The sequence below is a fragment of the Lepisosteus platostomus genome, chromosome 26, assembly GCF_059453375.1.
Source record: "Lepisosteus platostomus isolate fLepPlt1 chromosome 26, fLepPlt1.hap1, whole genome shotgun sequence".
NCBI lineage: Eukaryota > Metazoa > Chordata > Actinopteri > Semionotiformes > Lepisosteidae > Lepisosteus > Lepisosteus platostomus.
This window is the reverse complement of record NC_142636.1, coordinates 10,718,719-10,736,991: the sequence shown is the minus strand read 5'-3', so window position 1 is coordinate 10,736,991 and position 18,273 is coordinate 10,718,719. Positions and strand designations below refer to the sequence as shown.

The window sequence follows — 18,273 nt, the reverse complement described above, 5'->3', positions numbered from 1 at the left end:
GCGAAGACTCCACTTCCCAAGGGTCATAGCAGCGCACTCCTCATGTCGGGCCTACAAACATTGCCACTCAGGACTACATTTCCCAGTCGGCTCAGTTGAAGGCTTCGCCGGAATGGCCGCAGTCGCCGTGATAGAGACTCCGTCAGGAAAGGATGCCATCGCCGAGGGGCTGCTGGATTTGCTCAAACCCGCCGTGCAGCAGCTCGACATGCATGTGCACTCAGTGAGGTAAGGGGGCAAATCAGTCTTCTGTCGGCGGCAGATGGGGGGGAGGGCTGTCACCGCTGGTGACATCGGCTTTTGTGGCTGGCGGGCCGATCGCCCCGTGATGTAGCCTCCCCCGACAGCCCGGAAATAACAATAAGTATGACAGCGAACCACTGGCGCGATGAATTTGCATTCCACAGCGGCGAAGGGCAGATGACAGGGGGGTTAGCGAAGTAATTTCGTTCGTAGTGGAGTGGACTGAAGTCTCGCTCGTCTCAGGCAAGATGTGTTGATGAGTGAAGTCCTGGGCAGTTGTAATATTCCTGCTGTTGTGATTTCAGGGAGAGTCAGGTGGAGCTTCGCGAACACATTGATAATCTGGCCACAGGTAAGAGAAGACTGTCTTCGTAGTGTTAATGTGAAGATACAGAGGAGCTGGACTGAGTGTCTGTACAGTGACTCTCCAGCTCTGATGATGATGAAGGAGTGTTAATGTGAAGATACAGAGGAGCTGGACTGAGTGTCTGTACACTGACTCTCCAGCTCTGATGATGATGATGATGATGATAGAGTGTTGATGTATGAGGTTGGAGGTTAGCTCTGAAATCTCTCTTTCTCTCTCAGAGCTGTGCAGGATCAACGATCACCAGAAGGTGGCGCTAGACCTGGATCCTTATGTGAAGAAGTTGTTGAATGCTCGGCGCCGGGTTGTGCTTGTCAACAACATCCTGCAGAACGCACAGGTCAGATAACACTGGTGTCCTGACTACTGGTCACTACAGACCCCAGGACACTGTCAGTAAGAGTGGGGTGTGGACCCTGGTGTCCTGACTACTGGTCACTACAGACCCCAGGACACTGTCAGTAAGAGTGGGGTTTGGACCCTGTGTCCTGACTACTGGTCACTACAGACCCCAGGACACTGTCAGTAAGAGTGGGGTGTGGACCCTGGTGTCCTGACTACTGGTCGCTAGACCCCAGGACACTGTCAGTAAGAGTGGGGTGTGGACCCTGTGTCCTGACACTCTTACACTCTCAGCTGTCTGTGTTGGGTTGGTGTCGGTTCTGCATGCGGTCCGATTCGGTCTGACTCGGTTACTCTCTCTTTCCTAGGAGCGACTGCGGCGACTCAATCACAGCGTTGCGAAGGAGACGGCGCGCAGGAAGACCATGCTGGAAACAACTGGAGCATTCGTGCCACGCTCTCCCAGCAAGCCATAGCAGTGCACAGACACACACACAAACTCACACCAACACACAACATCACACAGTGAGACACACACATATGCACCAACACACACTCGCACACTGCCACTCTCCCAGACGCACAGACTTGAGCACCGTGATGCACTGAGACTTGCTCACACTGACACGTGCCACTGGACATCCGTTTGCCTGTCTGTGTGAGGACACGCACACTCCCAGAGATTTGTAGATCTATAGACCCGGGGCTGACTTCCACCGGGGGGCCGGGGGGCCCTGCTCCTCCCGCATCGACAGCAGGACTCCCACACACGCAACACTGCCAACAAGCTGCTGTGTCTGGGCTGTAGTTACTGATGCTCACCACCGGGTGGCAGTGTTGCTCTTCAGTGAAGGGCCCCACACAGACGGGCTGTAAACTGTCCTGCTGTTTACTATTAGCAGTTTAATTTGCATTTATTAAAATAAAATATATATTTTGCACTATGCAGTTTTGCAAATGGGATGCAGAGCCTGTGTGATCCAGACACGAGATGAATTGAGCTTTGTTTCAGTCCGGCTGGCCCTGCTATGCAGCTGTAGTGTAGAGGTCAGCTGGCGTCGAGTTCGCCTCCGCCATGGTGTCGAACCCGGGTTTGGAAGCGCCGGGGCGTGCGGGCCCATTGGAGCAGCGCCGCAGCCCCGGGTGTGAGGACAACTCGGGCGGGACAGGAAGAAGGAAGAGGACGTCTCCGCCCTCTGGTGCACTGTGGGAGGAACTGGTGCTGCGCTCCGGGCGCTGGAGATGGGACTGATCGTCTGTTCGTTTGTCGGGGCGCGTGCAGGATGTATGGCAATGTCTTGTGAATAAACCTGTTCCTGTTTGAGTCGACATGGGTCCGAGCAGCTGTGCTTTATTTTCAAGAACTCGTGTGATGTCGGATCTTTGCTGCTTGGGCTTCTGGGAGCTGCTCCCTGACCTTTGACCCCTCCCTGAGAGAAAGGAGAGACATGGAGAGGGGGATAGGAGAGACATGGAGCGGAGCGGAGTGAGAGGAGAGAGGGATAGGAGAGACATGGAGAGGAGTGGGAGGAGATGGGGATAGGAGAGGAGAGAGGAGGGGGAGAGAAGAGAGGAGTGAGAGGAGGGGACAGAAGAGGAGAGGGGAGCAGAGTGAGAGGAGAGAGGAGGGGGTGGGAGAGGGGAGCAGAGGGAGAGGAGTGAGAGGAGGGGGGCAGGAGAGGAGAGGAGCAGAGTGAGAGGAGGGGGGCAGGAGAGGGGAGTGAGAGGAGGGGGCAGGAGAGGGGAGCAGAGTGAGAAGAGAGGAGTGAGAGGAGGGGGCAGGAGAGGGGAGCAGAGGGAGAGGAGGGGGCAGGAGAGGAGAGGGGAGCAGAGTGAGAGGAGAGAGGAGGGGGGCAGGAGAGGGGAGCAGAGGGAGAGGAGTGAGAGGAGGGGGGCAGGAGAGGAGAGGGGAGCAGAGTGAGAGGAGGGGGCAGGAGAGGGGAGCAGAGGGAGAGGAGGGTGGCAGGAGAGGACAGGCAGAACAGCTGACGATGGGGACAGAAGGACGGGGGGAGAGGATAGGGAAGGAGAGAGGAGACGGGGAGGGCGGAGGGGCCGGGCGTGGTAATCTCCACGGCGCCACCTTAAAAAAACAGCCGGGACTCCGCCGCCCGACCTGTCAGTCACGCCGCGACCCAGACAGACCCCGGGGCTCGAGCGGCTGAGAGGCGGCTCGCCATTGGCCCGGGCGTGGGCGGCCCGGCCTCAGAGCCGCGCTGCCATTGGCTGGCGACCGCCGAGACACTCACGCGCACGGCGTCTCTCCCTTTGTTTTTGTAGCGAGCGCGAGGAGCTGCAGGATGCCCGGCTGGAGTCGGAGAGGCTGAGACACGGAGGACTGGGATCGGGCACAGCAGAGAGGGGGGAAGAAGACCGATCGGGGTTCCCTGCGCCACTTTCTGCTGTCGCGCTGCTGTGCCACACCGATGTGAAAGTAATGCCTTTTAAAATTGATCGATTGATTGACTTCTCTTGCAGTGATCGATATTCCCGTCATTAACCGTTCTCCCGCCCGCGTCGCGTTTCTGCCTCCAATCGCTGGCCCCGAGGTGTAGGACTCAGTCCGAGACATTCAGAAACAGTCCGCCCCCGGCTTGGACCGGAGCTTGTCGTCAGAAGAGCGGTGCCGCGGTGCCGGTACCGACTGCGATCCCGCTCCTCCGCGCTCGTCAGATGGCCGGGTTTTGGGCTGGAAATATATAAATCCAGCCCTTCGCTCGCTGAAGTGAAGTTCAGAACAGTTCGAGGGTTTTCAGTCACCAGAGGGCCCGAGCCAGGCGAAGTTAAGACACTCTGTATCTCCGTCTCAGTCTAAACCTCTGCCTGCCTGTCTCTGTCGTGCTAACTGTATCTGCCTCTCCCACAGGGCTATACTGTACTGTGCTTTTACCCTGATCTCACTGGGCTATACTGCACTGTACTGTGCTTTTACCCTGATCCCACTGGGCTTCACTGCACTGTACTGTGCTTTTACCCTGATCTCACTGGGCTTCACTGCACTGTCCTGTGCTTTTACCCTGATCGCACTGGCCTGTACTGTGCTTTTACCCTGATCTCACTGGGCTTTACTGTACTGTGCTTTTACCCTGATCTCACTGGCTGTACTGTGCTTTTACCCTGATCCCACTGGGATGTACTGCACTGGACTGTGCTTTTACCCTGATCTCACTGGGCTTCACTGCACTGTACTGTGCTTTTACCCTGATCTCACTGGGCTTTACTGCACTGTACTGTGCTTTTACCCTGATCTCACTGGGCTTCACTGCACTGTCCTGTGCTTTTACCCTGATCGCACTGGCCTGTACTGTGCTTTTACCCTGATCGCACTGGGCTTTACTGTACTGTGCTTTTACCCTGATCTCACTGGGCTGTACTGTGCTTTTACCCTGATCCCACTGGGCTGTACTGCACTGGACTGTGCTTTTACCCTGATCTCACTGGGCTTCACTGCACTGTACTGTGCTTTTACCCTGATCTCACTGGCCTTCACTGCACTGTACTGTGCTTTTACCCTGATCTCACTGGGCTGTACTGCACTGTACTGTGCTTTTACCCTGATCTCACTGGGCTTTACTGCACTGTACTGTGCTTTTACCCTGATCTCACTGGGCTGTACTGCACTGTACTGTGCTCCTGACATACCTTCAGTCCTGGGTTCTGTTCAGGACACACTAATTGCTTTGACACCTCTGCCTCTGGACACATTTGCAGTGCAGACATGTGCACTGTAACTCTGGACCTGTGCAGCAGTTGTAGAAATCTACGGTAGCTCTAGAACTGTCCTGTAGAACAAGACCTTTAACATGATATGATGTAGTTCTGGAATTGAACCACACTGCACTGTAGCTTCAGAAATGTGCTGCAGATCGACTGTGCAGTCCTGTACAGTAGCTTGAGAACTGTCGGAACAGTCAAGAGCTGTCATGTAGCTCTAGAGCTGTACTGTGCTGTCCTGTAGCTCTAGAGCTGTCCTGGAGCTGTAGAGCTGTACTGTGCTGTCCTGGAGCTGTAGAGCTGTACTGTGCTGTCCTGGAGCTCTAGAGCTGTACTGTGCTGTATTGGAGCTGTAGAGCTGTCCTAGAGCTGTACTGTGCTGTCCTGTAGCTCTAGAGCTGTCCTGGAGCTCTAGAGCTGTACTGTGCTGTCCTGGAGCTCTAGAGCTGTACTGTGCTGTATTGGAGCTGTAGAGCTGTCCTAGAGCTGTACTGTGTTGTCCTGTAGCTCTAGAGCTGTCCTGGAGCTGTAGAGCTGTACTGGAGCTCTAGAGCTGTACTGTGCTATCCTGTAGCTCTATTGCTGTACTGGAGCTGTAGAGTTATACCATGTTGTCCGGTAGCTCTAGAGCTTTACTGTACTGTAACTATAGAGCGGCCCTGTGGGGTCCTGCGCCTCTAGAGCGGCCCTGTGGGGTCCTGCGCCTCTAGAGGGGCCCTGTGGGGTCCTGCGCCTCTAGAGCGGCCCTGTGGGGTCCTGCGCCTCTAGAGCGGCCCTGTGGGGTCCTGCGCCTCTAGAGGGGCCCTGTGGGGTCCTGCGCCTCTAGAGCGGCCCTGTGGGGTCCTGCGGCTCTAGAGCTGCGCTGTGGGGTCCTGCGGCTCTAGAGCGGCCCCGTGGGGTCCTGCGGCTCTAGAGCGGCCCCGTGGGGTCCTGCGCCTCTAGAGCGGCCCCGTGGGGTCCTGCGCCTCTAGAGCGGCCCCGTGGGGTCCTGCGCCTCTAGAGCGGCCCCGTGGGGTCCTGCGGCTCTAGAGCGGCCCCGTGGGGTCCTGCGGCTCTAGAGCGGCCCTGTGGGGTCCTGCGGCTCTAGAGCGGCCCCGTGGGGTCCTGCGCCTCTAGAGCGGCCCCGTGGGGTCCTGCGGCTCTAGAGCTCCGCTGTGGGGTCCTGCGGCTCTAGAGCTGCCCTGTGGGGTCCTGCGCCTCTAGAGCGGCCCTGTGGGGTCCTGCGCCTCTAGAGCGGCCCCGTGGGGTCCTGCGGCTCTAGAGCTCCGCTGTGGGGTCCTGCGGCTCTAGAGGGGCCCCGTGGGGTCCTGCGCCTCTAGAGCGGCCCCGTGGGGTCCTGCGCCTCTAGAGCGGCCCCGTGGGGTCCTGCGCCTCTAGAGCGGCCCCGTGGGGTCCTGCGCCTCTAGAGCGGCCCTGTGGGGTCCTGTGGCCCTGTGGGGCCTTGCGCCTCTAGAGCTCCGCTGTGGGGTCCTGCAGCTCTAGAGCGGCCCTGTGGGGTCCTGCGGCTCTAGAGCGGCCCTGGTGCTGTGGGTGTGCGCAGCGCGTGTCTGTATGAGCCCCTCTCTCTCTGCAGCAGGATGTCGGTGAGCGCCCCCAGCAGCAGCGACGCCTGCCTCAGCATCGTGCACAGCCTCATGTGCCACCGGCAGGGCGGCGAGAACGAGGGCTTCGCCAAGCGCGCCATCGAGAGCCTGGTCAAGAAGCTGAAGGAGAAGAAGGACGAGCTGGACTCGCTCATCACTGCCATCACCACCAACGGGGTTCACCCCAGCAAGTGTGTGACCATCCAGAGGACGCTGGACGGCCGGCTGCAGGTACGAGACACGATATCTTCTATCGACCAGGTCTCCCCCTCACCTCCACCCCTCTGCGCTCAGGGTGCGAGTAACATAGAGACAGAGAGGGGTTCACACACACCCCCACACTGAGAGAGACAGAGGGGTTCACACACACACCCCCACACACTGAGAGAGACAGAGGGGTTCACACACACACCCCCACACACTGAGAGAGACAGAGGGGTTCATACACACCCCCCCACTGAGAGAGACAGAGGGGTTCACACACACCCCCACACTGAGAGAGACAGAGGGGTTCATACACACCCCCCCACACTGAGAGAGACAGAGGGGTTCACACACACCCCCACACTGAGAGAGACAGAGGGGTTCATACACACCCCCACACACTGAGAGAGACAGAGGGGTTCACACACACCCCCACACACTGAGAGAGACAGAGGGGTTCATACACAACCCCACACACTGAGAGAGACAGAGGGGTTCATACACACCCCCACACACTGAGAGAGACAGAGGGGTTCATACACACCCCACACACTGAGAGAGACAGAGGGGTTCATACACACCCCCACACACTGAGAGAGACAGAGGGGTTCATACACACCCCACACACTGAGAGAGACAGAGGGGTTCACACACACCCCCACACTGAGAGACAGAGGGGTTCATACACACCCCCACACACTGAGAGAGACAGAGGGGTTCATACACACCCCCACACACTGAGAGAGACAGAGGCGTCTGTGCTGCTGTGTCAGTGTGTGTCTGTGCTGCTGTGTCAGTGTGTGTCTGTGCTGCTGTGTCAGTGTGTGTCAGTGTGTGTCAGTGTGTGTCACTGTGTGTCAGTGTCAGTGTGTGTCGGGGTGTCTGTGCTGCTGTGTCAGTGTGTGTCAGTGTGTGTCAGTGTGTGTCGGGGCGTCTGTGCTGCTGTGTCAGTGTGTGTCAGTGTGTGTCAGTGTGTGTCAGTGTGTGTCAGTGTGTGTCAGTGTGTGTCTGTGCTGCTGTGTCAGTGTGTGTCGGGGTGTCTGTGCTGCTGTGTCAGTGTGTGTCAGTGTGTGTCGGGGTGTCTGTGCTGCTGTGTCAGTGTGTGTCGGGGCCTGTGCTGCTGTGTCAGTGTGTGTCGGGGCCTGTGCTGCTGTGTCAGTGTGTGTCAGGGCCTGTGCTGCTGTGTCAGTGTGTCTGTGCTGCTGTGTCAGTGTGTGTCGGGGCGTCTGTGCTGCTGTGTCAGTGTGTGTCAGTGTGTGTCGGGGCGTCTGTGCTGCTGTGTCAGTGTGTGTCAGTGTGTGTCTGTGCTGCTGTGTCAGTGTGTGTCGGGGCGTCTGTGCTGCTGTGTCAGTGTGTGTCAGTGTGTGTCGGGGCGTCTGTGCTGCTGTGTCAGTGTGTGTCAGTGTGTGTCGGGGCGTCTGTGCTGCTGTGTCAGTGTGTGTCAGTGTGTCTGTGCTGCTGTGTCAGTGTGTGTCGGGGCGTCTGTGCTGCTGTGTCAGTGTGTGTCAGTGTGTGTCGGGGCGTCTGTGCTGCTGTGTCAGTGTGTGTCAGTGTGTGTCGGGGCCTGTGCTGCTGTGTCAGTGTGTGTCAGTGTGTGTCTGTGCTGCTGTGCTCTGTGTGCAGCTGGTTCGGACTGAGAGCACGGCTCCCGCCTGCCTGCCCCTCCCCCGCCGGGGCAGGAGGGAGGGGCACAAGACGGGGTTGTTTTGTCTGAGACACAGGAAGGGGGCAGGTTTAAGTTAAGCCCGTCTGTCTCTGTGTGTGTGTGTGCGCGCGCGTGGGCGTGTGTGTGTGTCTCTTTCTCCATCTCCTCCTATTTTCCCTCTCTTCTTCCTCTCTCTGTTCTGTTATCATCATCTTATGAACAGTTGTATTATTCTGTTATGATCAGAATTAGCATTTGCAAGCATTCCGGACGAGAGGATGACGTTACTATTGCATACTGTCACTGTGTTTCTCAGACTGTGACGGGAGGCACATGGTGAACTGTTAGGCTCTCTCTCCTCCTCTTTCTCCTCCTCTCTCCCCTCTTTCTCCTCCCCTCTCTCTCCAGTGTCAGGGTGGGTGACATCTCTGCTGTAGTTACTCAGCAGCCTGGCTCCAGTCGGCCCTGGTATATTGGATTAACTCCCCCATCTCTGCCTCGCTCTGCCTCTCTCCCCTCTCCCCTCTCTCTCCCCTCTCTCCTCTCTCTCTCTCCTCTCTCTCCTCTCTCTCTCCCCTCTCTCCCTCTCTCTTGTTTCTCTTTTGGATCTTTCCTTTCTCTTGCCCTCAGTCCTCTCTATCTCTCATTTAGTTTAAAATCCCCACTTGTTCTATGAAGTGTTTATTGATCTGTGAAGTGTTTTCAAAGATTATTGATCTCTGCAGCATCCTGCTGGATCACTGTAGGGCTTCCAAAGGAGTGAACCAACATTTTCCCAGTCAATACACCCCCACAGCAAATTCTCCCAGCAAACAAACTGGGACAGCCCCCTCACACCGCTCCAGCACTGGAGAGATGAAGATAACACCCTCCTCTTCATCCTGTGACACCCACACTGTCAGGACAACAGCTCCTCTTCCACACTGCAGCCCCACAGCAGAGCTGAGGACTGACAACTCCCACTGACAGCACACACACAGACTGCAGGAGCCCTGGGCAGACACAGGGGGTGCAGTTCTCCTCCTCTGACACCTGCACTGTCAGGACAACAGCTCCTCTTCCTCTGTGACCTGACCCAGACTGGACCAGCGATCTCTGGACTGTAGGGTTACAGTGTGACCCAGACTGGACCAGCGATCTCTGGACTGTGGGGCTATAGTTTGACCCGGCCCAGACTGGACCAGTGATCTCTGGACTGTAGGCTTACAGTGTGACCCAGACTGGACTAGCGATCTCTGGACTGTAGGGTTACAGTGTGACCCAGCCCAGACTGGACCAGCGATCTCTGGACTGTGGGGTTACAGTGTGACCCAGACTGGACCAGCGATCTCTGGACTGTAGGGTTACAGTGTGACCCAGACTGGACCAGTGATCTCTGGACTGAAGCGTTACAGTGTGACCCAGCCCAGACTGGACCAGTGATCTCTGGACTGTAGGGTTACAGTGTGACCCGGCCCAGACTGGACCAGTGATCTCTGGACTGTAGGGTTACAGTGTGACCCAGACTGGACCAGCGATCTCTGGACTGTAGGGTTGCAGTGTGACCCAGACTGGACCAGTGATCTCTGGACTGTAGGGTTGCAGTGTGACCCAGACTGGACCAGTGATCTCTGGACTGTAGGGTTACAGTGTGACCCGGCCCAGACTGGACCAGTGATCTCTGGACTGTAGGGTTACAGTGTGACCCAGACTGGACCAGCGATCTCTGGACTGTAGGGTTACAGTGTGACCCAGACTGGACCAGTGATCTCTGGACTGTAGGGTTACAGTGTGACCCAGACTGGACCAGCGATCTCTGGACTGTAGGGTTGCAGTGTGACCCAGACTGGACCAGTGATCTCTGGACTGTAGGGTTGCAGTGTGACCCAGACTGGACCAGTGATCTCTGGACTGTAGGGTTGCAGTGTGACCCAGACTGGACCAGTGATCTCTGGACTGTAGGGTTACAGTGTGACCCAGACTGGACCAGTGATCTCTGGACTGTAGGGTTGCAGTGTGACCCAGCCCAGACTGTGTGTTGTGCTGTCTGCTGGGTGCAGTAACCCCTCTCTCTCTCTCTCTCTCTCTCAAGGTGGCTGGGCGGAAGGGGTTTCCCCATGTGATCTACGCTCGGCTGTGGCGCTGGCCCGACCTGCACAAGAACGAACTGAAACATGTCAAGTTCTGCCAGTTCGCCTTCGACCTCAAATACGACAACGTCTGCGTCAACCCCTACCACTACGAGAGAGTGGTGTCACCCGGCATCGGTATGGTGCGCCCCAAATCCCCAGTGGACACACACACACACAAAGACACAAACATCGGTATGGCGCACCCCAAATCCCCACTGGACACACACACAAAGACACAAACATTGGTATGGTGCACCCCAAATTCCCAGTGGAAACACACACACAAACATTGGTGTGGGGCGCCCCAGTTCCCCAGTGAACTCACACAGGCAGAGACACAGGGCATAGTCTAGAGATCACTGGTCCTGTCCAGTCTGGGTCACACTGTAACCCTACAGTCCAGAGATCACTGGTCCAGTCTGGGTCACACTGTAACCCTACAGTCCAGAGATCACTGGTCCAGTCTGGGTCACACTGTAAGCCTACAGTCCAGGGATCACTAGTCCAGTCTGGGTCACACTGTAACCCTACAGTCCAGAGATCACTGGTCCAGTCTGGGTCACACTGTAACCCTACAGTCCAGAGATCACTGGTCCGGTCTGGGTCACACTGTAACCCTACAGTCCAGAGATCACTGGTCCAGTCTGGGCCGGGTCACACTGTAACCCTACAGTCCAGAGATCACTGGTCCAGTCTGGGTCACACTGTAACCCTACAGTCCAGAGATCACTGGTCCAGTCTGGGCCGGGTCACACTGTAACCCTACAGTCCAGAGATCACTGGTCCAGTCTGGGCTGGGTCACACTGTAACCCTACAGTCCAGAGATCACTGGTCCAGTCTGGGTCACACTGTAACCCTACAGTCCAGAGATCGCATGTCCAGTCTGGGTCACACTGTAACCCTACAGTCCAGAGATCACTGGTCCAGTCTGGGTCACACTGTAACCCTACAGTCCAGAGATCACTGGTCCAGTCTGGGTCACACTGTAACCCTACAGTCCAGAGATCACCGGTCCAGTCTGATCCTGACAGTGCAGGTGTCAGAGGAGGAAGAGGAGGGTGGAGATGGGGTAACAAGCAGGGGGTGTGGCAGTACAGTGGTCAGCGGTCAGCGGTCAGCGGTCAGCTCACCTGCTGTGGTCTGTCCCCCTCTCAGGCCTGAGGATGCCGTTGTGCGCTGCTGTGAGTAACCCAGCCTCTCTCTCTGTCCCTCTCTCTCCTTTTTCTCTGAAGCAGGTCTCAGCCTGCAGAACACAGGTGAGTGTGGCAGAAACTGACATTCTCAACTCCGGTAGTCGCAGTGGGAGCCCTGACCTCCCCCCGCCCCCACATGCCCCGCGGACACCCCAAACTCCGAAGTGTCTGGGTCCCCGAAAGAGCGAGTGAAACTCACGATGGCCGGAGTGGTGACACAGGACGGGAGCCCTCCGGCCCCTCCAGCGCGTTGGGTAGCTAGAAGCACGTTGATCCAGCGTCTCGGCCAGCTGCTTCTGCAAAGAATCCGGCAACGTGGCTGGGCAGCCTGTTCCACGCCCCCGCCGCCCTCTGTGTAAATTATTGGCTTCTTGTGTCCCCTGGTTGGTGTTTCGCTGCTGATTCTGAAGAAGCCTGCTGGCTGTCTCGGCGTCTGTGAGGATCGCAGGTCACCTCCTAGTCCTCTCTCCGGACTGAAGAGACTCAGTTCCTCCAGCCTGTCAGCGATGTTCAGTCCCTTCAGCTCCAGAATGTATCCGGCTGCTCTTCCCTGGCCAGCGCTGGGGCTCTGGGTTCAATTCCAGAAACCTGGGCTGCTGTCTGTGTGGAGTTTGCATGTTCTCCCCGGCTTCCTGTGGGTTTCATCCAGGTGCTCTGGCTTCCTTCTGTGGCCCACAGACTTGCTGGTGGGCTGATTGGCTTCTGGGAAAACTGGCCCTGGAGTGAGTGTGTGTGATGGACTGGCGTCCTGCCCAGGGTGTACCCTGCCTTGCACCTGTTGCTTGCTGGGATAGAGTCCGGCTCCAGCAGTTGCTGGAATTGTGCTAAATGCATGAGTGTGTTATACAGCTTGAGCACAGCCTCCCCTGAGTCAGATAGGTCTGTACTGGCATGTTGTTTGCCTTCCTGCTCAGCGTGAACACCCTAGTCCAGCTCGGTCCAGCTCGGCCTCAGCGCAGTGTTGAGTTTAACCTTTGACCCCACGTCCGCTGTCTCCCCAGCGCCCCCCGGCCGCCTGATTAAGGAGGAGTTTATCCACGACTGCATCCAGATGGACAGCGCCCCCCCAGGCCTGCCCCCCCCGCCCGAGCACGTGGGGCTGAAGCTGCCCCCCCCGGAGCACTATGGACAGCCCCTGCCCCCCCTGCAGCTGTCCCCCGAGCCGCCCCGCGCCCCCCCGCCCGGCGGCCTGTACCCCAGCCTCCCCCTGTCGCCCCCAGGTGAGCAGGCAGCGTGTAGACACCGAATGTATCTCTCTCCTCTCTCCTCCGTTCACTCAGATTTACAGTTGTACTATGATGATCAGTGAATCACGGTGTTTTCTCCTTCTCTGTCTCCCTGTCTCTCTCCTCCTCTCTCTTTACTATCTCTCTCCTCCCTGGCTCTCCTCCTGTGTTTCCTTCCCTCTCCTCCTGTCTCTCCCTCTGCTTGTGTCTCCTCCTGCCTCTCTCACCCCTCTTTACTCTCCTCTCTCTCCTCCTGTCTCTCCCTCTGTCTCTGTCTTCTTCTCTCTTTCCTCCTCTCTCTCGCTCCTCTCTCTCCTCCTGTCACTCTCTCTCGCTCCTCTCTCTCCTCCTGTCCCTCTCTCTCGCTGCTCTCTGTCCTCATGTCCCTCTCCCTCTCTCCCTCTCTCTCCTCCTCTCTCTTGCTCCTCTCTCTCCTCCTGTCCCTCTCCCTCTCTCCCTCTCTCTCCTCCTCTCTCTCCTCCTGTCCCTCTCTCTCGCTCCTCTCTCTCCTCCTGTCCCTCTCTCTCCTCCTCTCTCTCCTCCTGTCCCTCTCTCTCGCTGCTCTCTGTCCCTCTCTCTCGCTCCTCTCTCTTGCTCCTCTCTCTCCTCCTGTCCCTCTCTCTCGCTCCTCTCTCTCCTCCTGTCCCTCTCTCTCGCTCCTCTCTCTCCTCCTGTCCCTCTCTCTCGCTCCTCTCTCTCCTCCTGTCCCTCTGTCTCTCTCAGCCTCCAGCTCCATGCTGCCCTTGCCTGCTCACAGCGAGGGACTCCTGCAGATCGCACCGCCCGCTCCGCCCCAGACGATGGCGCCCACGCCGCCTCCCTCCGCCCCCTCCCAGAACGGCTACAGCACCCCCACGCACAGCCAGCCCCAGAGCAGCTTCCACAGTGAGTCCCGGGTTCGAGGCTGTGCTGTCGTGGAGACGCTGTCTCGGTGTGCTCGCGTGTCAGTGTGTCCCAGTGTGAGAGAGTGAACTGCGCAGGCACGAGTGAGCTCACAACCGTGCCCTCTCTCCCTCTCTCCCTCTCCCATCCATGGCAGCGACCTGGACAGGCAGTAGCACAGCCGCCTACACTCCTGTAGGACCCCAGCAAAATGGGAGGAGCCACGCCCAGCCCCCCCTTCATCACCCCGCCCACTTCTGTAAGTCTCCAGTCCTCCATTGCACCTCCAGCCTATCACTCCCCTGCGGCACTAATCTGATGTCACTTCATTCCGGTCTACAGGGTCTCAGCATCAGAACTCCGCAGCCTTCCCTCCTCCTGTCTCCAGCCATCCAGGTACTGATGAGTACTGCTGCTCTCCCTGTCTCCCTGTCTCCCTGTCTCCCTGTCTCCCTGTCTCCCTGTCTCCCTGTCTCCCATCTCCCCTGGAGACAAGCTGAGATAGGCAAGCTCTAAGATAAGATCTAAGACTCTGACTAAGATATGCAAACAGATAAGCAAAGCTCTGTGTCTGTCTCTCTCCAGCACCAGAGTTCTGGTTCAGACAGACAGACTGTGTTCAGACAGCCCTGCTGGTGCTCAGTCTCCTGTGTGTCTCTCTCCAGCACCAGAGTTCTGGTTCAGACAGACTGTGTTCAGACAGACTGTGTTCAGACAGCCCTGCTGGTGCTCAGGCTCCTGTGTGTCTCTCTCCAGGCCCAGAGTTCTGGTTCAGACAGACAGACTGTGTTCAGACAGCCCTGCTGGTGCTCAGGCTCCTGTGTGTCTCTCTCCAGGCCCAGAGTTCTGGTGCTCCATCTCCTACTTCGAGATGGACGTGCAGGTTGGGGAGCAGTTCAAGGTGCCGGCCAGCTGTCCGGTGGTCACTGTGGACGGCTACGTGGACCCGTCTGGCGGAGACCGCTTCTGTCTGGGCCAGCTGAGCAACGTGCACCGGACTGAGGCCAGCGAGAGAGCCAGGTGTGTGTGTGTGTGTGTGTGTGTGTCTGCAGTCTGAGGCCAGCGAGAGAGCCAGGTGTGTGTGTGTGTGTGTGTGTGTGTGTGTGTCTGCAGTCTGAGGCCAGCGAGAGAGCCAGGTGTGTGTGTGTGTGTGTGTGTCTGCCGTCTGGGGCCAGTGAGAGAGCCAGGTGTGTGTGTGTCTCCTCTCTCCCTGACTGCTCCCCTCTGTCCGTGCCTCCTGTCTCCCAGGCTGCACATCGGGAAGGGCGTGCAGCTGGAGTGCCGTGGGGAGGGAGATGTCTGGATGCGCTGCCTCAGCGATCACGCCGTCTTCGTGCAGAGCTACTACCTGGACCGCGAGGCTGGCAGGGCGCCAGGCGACGCCGTGCACAAGATCTACCCAGGAGCCTACATCAAGGTGAGGACCCCTTCAGCGGGAGATTCTGGGGCTCCCCCTGTGTCTCTCAGCGTTACTTAAAGACGGTCATAGGTCATGGTGCAGTGTCTGTCTGTGGCTGTGCCTTCTTCTCATTAGTGTCTGTGGTGTGTTCTTTGGGCGCCCTCTGGTGGTAGAGACAGGGGATGTAGCGGGAAGGGATGTGCAGGATTAACCCCTCTCTCTCTGCAGGTGTTTGACGTCAGGCAGTGTGTGCAGGATTAACCCCTCTCTCTCTGCAGGTGTTTGACCCCAGGCAGTGTGTGCAGGATTAACCCCTCTCTCTCTCTCTGCAGGTGTTTGACCTCAGGCAGTGTGTGCAGGATTAACCCCTCTCTCTCTCTGCAGGTGTTTGACCTCAGGCAGTGTGTGCAGGATTAACCCCTCTCTCTCTCTGCAGGTGTTTGACCTCAGGCAGTGTGTGCAGGATTAACCCCTCTCTCTCTCTGCAGGTGTTTGACCCCAGGCAGTGTGTGCAGGATTAACCCCTCTCTCTCTCTGCAGGTGTTTGACCCCAGGCAGTGTGTGCAGGATTAACCCCTCTCTCTCTCTGCAGGTGTTTGACCTCAGGCAGTGTGTGCAAGATTAACCCCTCTCTCTCTCTCTGCAGGTGTTTGACCTCAGGCAGTGTGTGCAGGATTAACCCCTCTCTCTCTCTCTGCAGGTGTTTGACCTCAGGCAGTGTGTGCAAGATTAACCCCTCTCTCTCTCTCTGCAGGTGTTTGACCTCAGGCAGTGTGTGCAGGATTAACCCCTCTCTCTCTCTCTGCAGGTGTTTGACCTCAGGCAGTGTGTGCAGGATTAACCCCTCTCTCTCTCTGCAGGTGTTTGACCTCAGGCAGTGTGTGCAGGATTAACCCCTCTCTCTCTCTGCAGGTGTTTGACCTCAGGCAGTGTGTGCAGGATTAACCCCTCTCTCTCTGCAGGTGTTTGACCTCAGGGAGTGTGTGCAGGATTAACCCCTCTCTCTCTCTGCAGGTGTTTGACCTCAGGCAGTGTGTGCAGGATTAACCCCTCTCTCTCTCTCTGCAGGTGTTTGACCTCAGGCAGTGTGTGCAGGATTAACCCCTCTCTCTCTCTCTGCAGGTGTTTGACCTCAGGCAGTGTGAGCAGGATTAACCCCTCTCTCTCTCTGCAGGTGTTTGACCTCAGGCAGTGTGTGCAGGATTAACCCCTCTCTCTCTCTGCAGGTGTTTGACCTCAGGCAGTGTGTGCAGGATTAACCCCTCTCTCTCTCTCTCTGCAGGTGTTTGACCTCAGGCAGTGTGAGCAGGATTAACCCCTCTCTCTCTCTGCAGGTGTTTGACCCCAGGCAGTGTGTGCAGGATTAACCCCTCTCTCTCTCTGCAGGTGTTTGACCTCAGGCAGTGTGTGCAGGATTAACCCCTCTCTCTCTCTGCAGGTGTTTGACCTCAGGCAGTGTGTGCAGGATTAACCCCTCTCTCTCTCTGCAGGTGTTTGACCTCAGGCAGTGTGTGCAGGATTAACCCCTCTCTCTCTCTGCAGGTGTTTGACCTCAGGCAGTGCCACAGACAGATGCAGCAGCAGGCTGCCACAGCGCAGGCGGCGGCGGCGGCCCAGGCGGCAGCGGTGGCTGGGAACATCCCTGGGCCGGGCAGTGTGGGGGGTATCGCGCCCGCTATCAGTGAGTACTGCCTGCCGCTGCCTCTCTCCCCTGTCTCTCTCTCTCTCTCCCGTGTCTCTCTCTCCCCTGTCTCCCTTTCTCTCTCCCCTGTCTCTCTCACTCTCCCCCCCTCTCTCCCCTGTCTCTTTCTCTCTTTCACCTGTCTGTCTCTCTCTCTCCCCTGTCTCTCTCTCATTCTGTCTCTCTCATTCTCTCTCTCTCTCTCTCTCTCTCTCTCTCTCTCCCCCTGTCTCTCTCTCTCTCTCTCTCTCTCTCTCTCCCCCTGTCTCTCTCTCTCTCTCACTCTCCCCCTGTCTGTCTCTCAGGCCTGTCCGCAGCTGCAGGTATCGGAGTGGACGACCTGCGCAGGCTGTGCATCGTGAGACTGAGCTTCGTGAAGGGCTGGGGCCCGGACTACCCGCGCCAGAGCATCAAGCACACCCCCTGCTGGGTGGAGGTGCACCTGCACCGCGCCCTGCAGCTGCTGGACGAGGTCCTGCACACCATGCCCCTGTCCGACCCGGGCCCGGCCCACTGACCCGCAGGGAGCGAACTCCCGCCCAAGGGGGACCTGGGTCAGAGCTGCGGACACAGGTGACCGACCCGAGCCGCCCTGACCTGAGACCCCGGTCCAGAACCTCTCGCCCACAGCTGACCCCCCCCACCCCCAGCACCAACAGACCTGGGTCCAGATCCTCTAAAGGCAGGCTACTGGGTCAGTACCGCACAACCACTGGTCGGGAACCAAACCCAGGCACCGTGCACGGGGTCTGGCCGGTTCTGGTCCGAAAGAAAAGAACAGAAACCTGCCTCCAAACTGACCTGGCTGGGCACCCAGTAGGAGCACTGACCCTTGGGCCGACCACAAGACTCGGAACACAGCACCCCCTCCCTCCCCTTTGCTCCCACAGAACCAGACCGAGCGACTGGCTGGGGCTCGACCTGGGCGAGCTCTGCCCAGGATGTCCAGGGCCCCGTCCCAAGGCCGCTGGGCTTCATGGGTACATCTGTAACCAAAAGAAACGGAGAGCAGGGACGAGACCTCCCTGATCGCACTCAGTCTGGGGACCAAAACTTTAATTAACCAAAAATCGTATACCACTTTGCCAAAATATGTAGTCTCACCAAAGCCTCAATACGTTGAAATCGGTGTTAAGCCACGACGTAGTCAGCAGTGTTTTCACTCGCGCTGTAGCTTTGTCTGTGTTAGAGAGTACGTGTGCGCTGTCTGCTTCCTGGCGAGAGCAAAGGTTCAGTTCTAGTGTAGGACACGAAAGGGACACACTAATAAAGTCTTTGAGATACATTTCCTTCTGCTGTGTATTTCTTAACCTGCTCCTCTTAACGAGTAATCACCAGCCCCCAGGACACAGTATAAACCCCCAGACACTGGGACACACAGTATAAACCCCCAGACACCAGGAGACACAGTATAAACCCCCAGACACCGGGAGACACAGTATAAACCCCCAGACACCGGGAGACACAGTATAAACCCCCAGACACCGGGAGACACAGTATAAACCCCCAGACACCGGGACACCCAGTATAAACCCCCAGACACCGGGAGACACAGTATAAACCCCCAGACACCAGGAGACACAGTATAAACCCCCAGACACCAGGAGACACAGTATAAACCCCCAGACACCGGGACACACAGTATAAACCCCCCAGACACCGGGAGACACAGTATAAACCCC

The 18,273-nt window shown here is 57.5% G+C and overlaps 2 protein-coding genes across 6 annotated transcripts; both read left to right on the top strand.

The window, feature by feature from the left end:
• The first annotated feature begins 15 nt into the window (after positions 1 to 15).
• Positions 16 to 2,281, top strand: snapin (SNAP associated protein). Its single transcript, XM_088621447.1, has 4 exons — positions 16 to 228; positions 549 to 595; positions 832 to 950; positions 1,321 to 2,281. The coding sequence occupies exons 1-4, from the start codon at positions 113 to 115 to the stop codon at positions 1,426 to 1,428; spliced, it is 390 nt and encodes a 129-aa protein (XP_088477573.1). The 5' UTR covers positions 16 to 112; the 3' UTR covers positions 1,429 to 2,281.
• Positions 2,282 to 2,903: 622 nt separating this feature from the next.
• On the top strand, positions 2,904 to 17,876 carry smad10a (SMAD family member 10a). 5 transcript variants are annotated; one of them, XM_088621429.1, is made up of 12 exons: positions 2,909 to 3,386; positions 6,243 to 6,480; positions 10,170 to 10,344; positions 11,443 to 11,466; positions 12,405 to 12,623; positions 13,353 to 13,514; positions 13,669 to 13,770; positions 13,854 to 13,907; positions 14,348 to 14,531; positions 14,760 to 14,928; positions 16,453 to 16,591; positions 16,897 to 17,876. In XM_088621429.1, exons 2-12 carry the CDS (start codon positions 6,244 to 6,246, stop codon positions 17,106 to 17,108), a joined length of 1,677 nt encoding a protein of 558 aa, XP_088477555.1. In that variant the 5' UTR covers positions 2,909 to 3,386; position 6,243; the 3' UTR covers positions 17,109 to 17,876. The 5 variants fall into 5 exon arrangements, with proteins under 5 accessions (XP_088477558.1, XP_088477555.1, XP_088477557.1 ...); XM_088621431.1 differs by having other exon boundaries at positions 2,911 to 3,386; positions 6,240 to 6,480; positions 13,681 to 13,770; XM_088621428.1 differs by having other exon boundaries at positions 2,912 to 3,386; positions 6,240 to 6,480.
• The last annotated feature ends 397 nt before the right edge of the window (positions 17,877 to 18,273 follow it).

Excerpts from the sequence above, each read along its gene's own strand:
- smad10a (XM_088621429.1), top strand. The coding sequence starts at position 6,244 with ATGTCGGTGAGCGCCCCCAGCAGCAGCGACGCCTGCCTCAGCATCGTG. Across the intron at positions 10,345-11,442 it reads AGTGGTGTCACCCGGCATCG|CAGGTCTCAGCCTGCAGAAC; the intron begins GTATGGTGCGCC and ends TTTTCTCTGAAG. Across the intron at positions 12,624-13,352 it reads CCTCCCCCTGTCGCCCCCAG|CCTCCAGCTCCATGCTGCCC; the intron begins GTGAGCAGGCAG and ends TGTCTCTCTCAG.
- snapin (XM_088621447.1), top strand. The coding sequence starts at position 113 with ATGGCCGCAGTCGCCGTGATAGAGACTCCGTCAGGAAAGGATGCCATC. Across the intron at positions 229-548 it reads ATGCATGTGCACTCAGTGAG|GGAGAGTCAGGTGGAGCTTC; the intron begins GTAAGGGGGCAA and ends TTGTGATTTCAG. Across the intron at positions 596-831 it reads CATTGATAATCTGGCCACAG|AGCTGTGCAGGATCAACGAT; the intron begins GTAAGAGAAGAC and ends TTTCTCTCTCAG.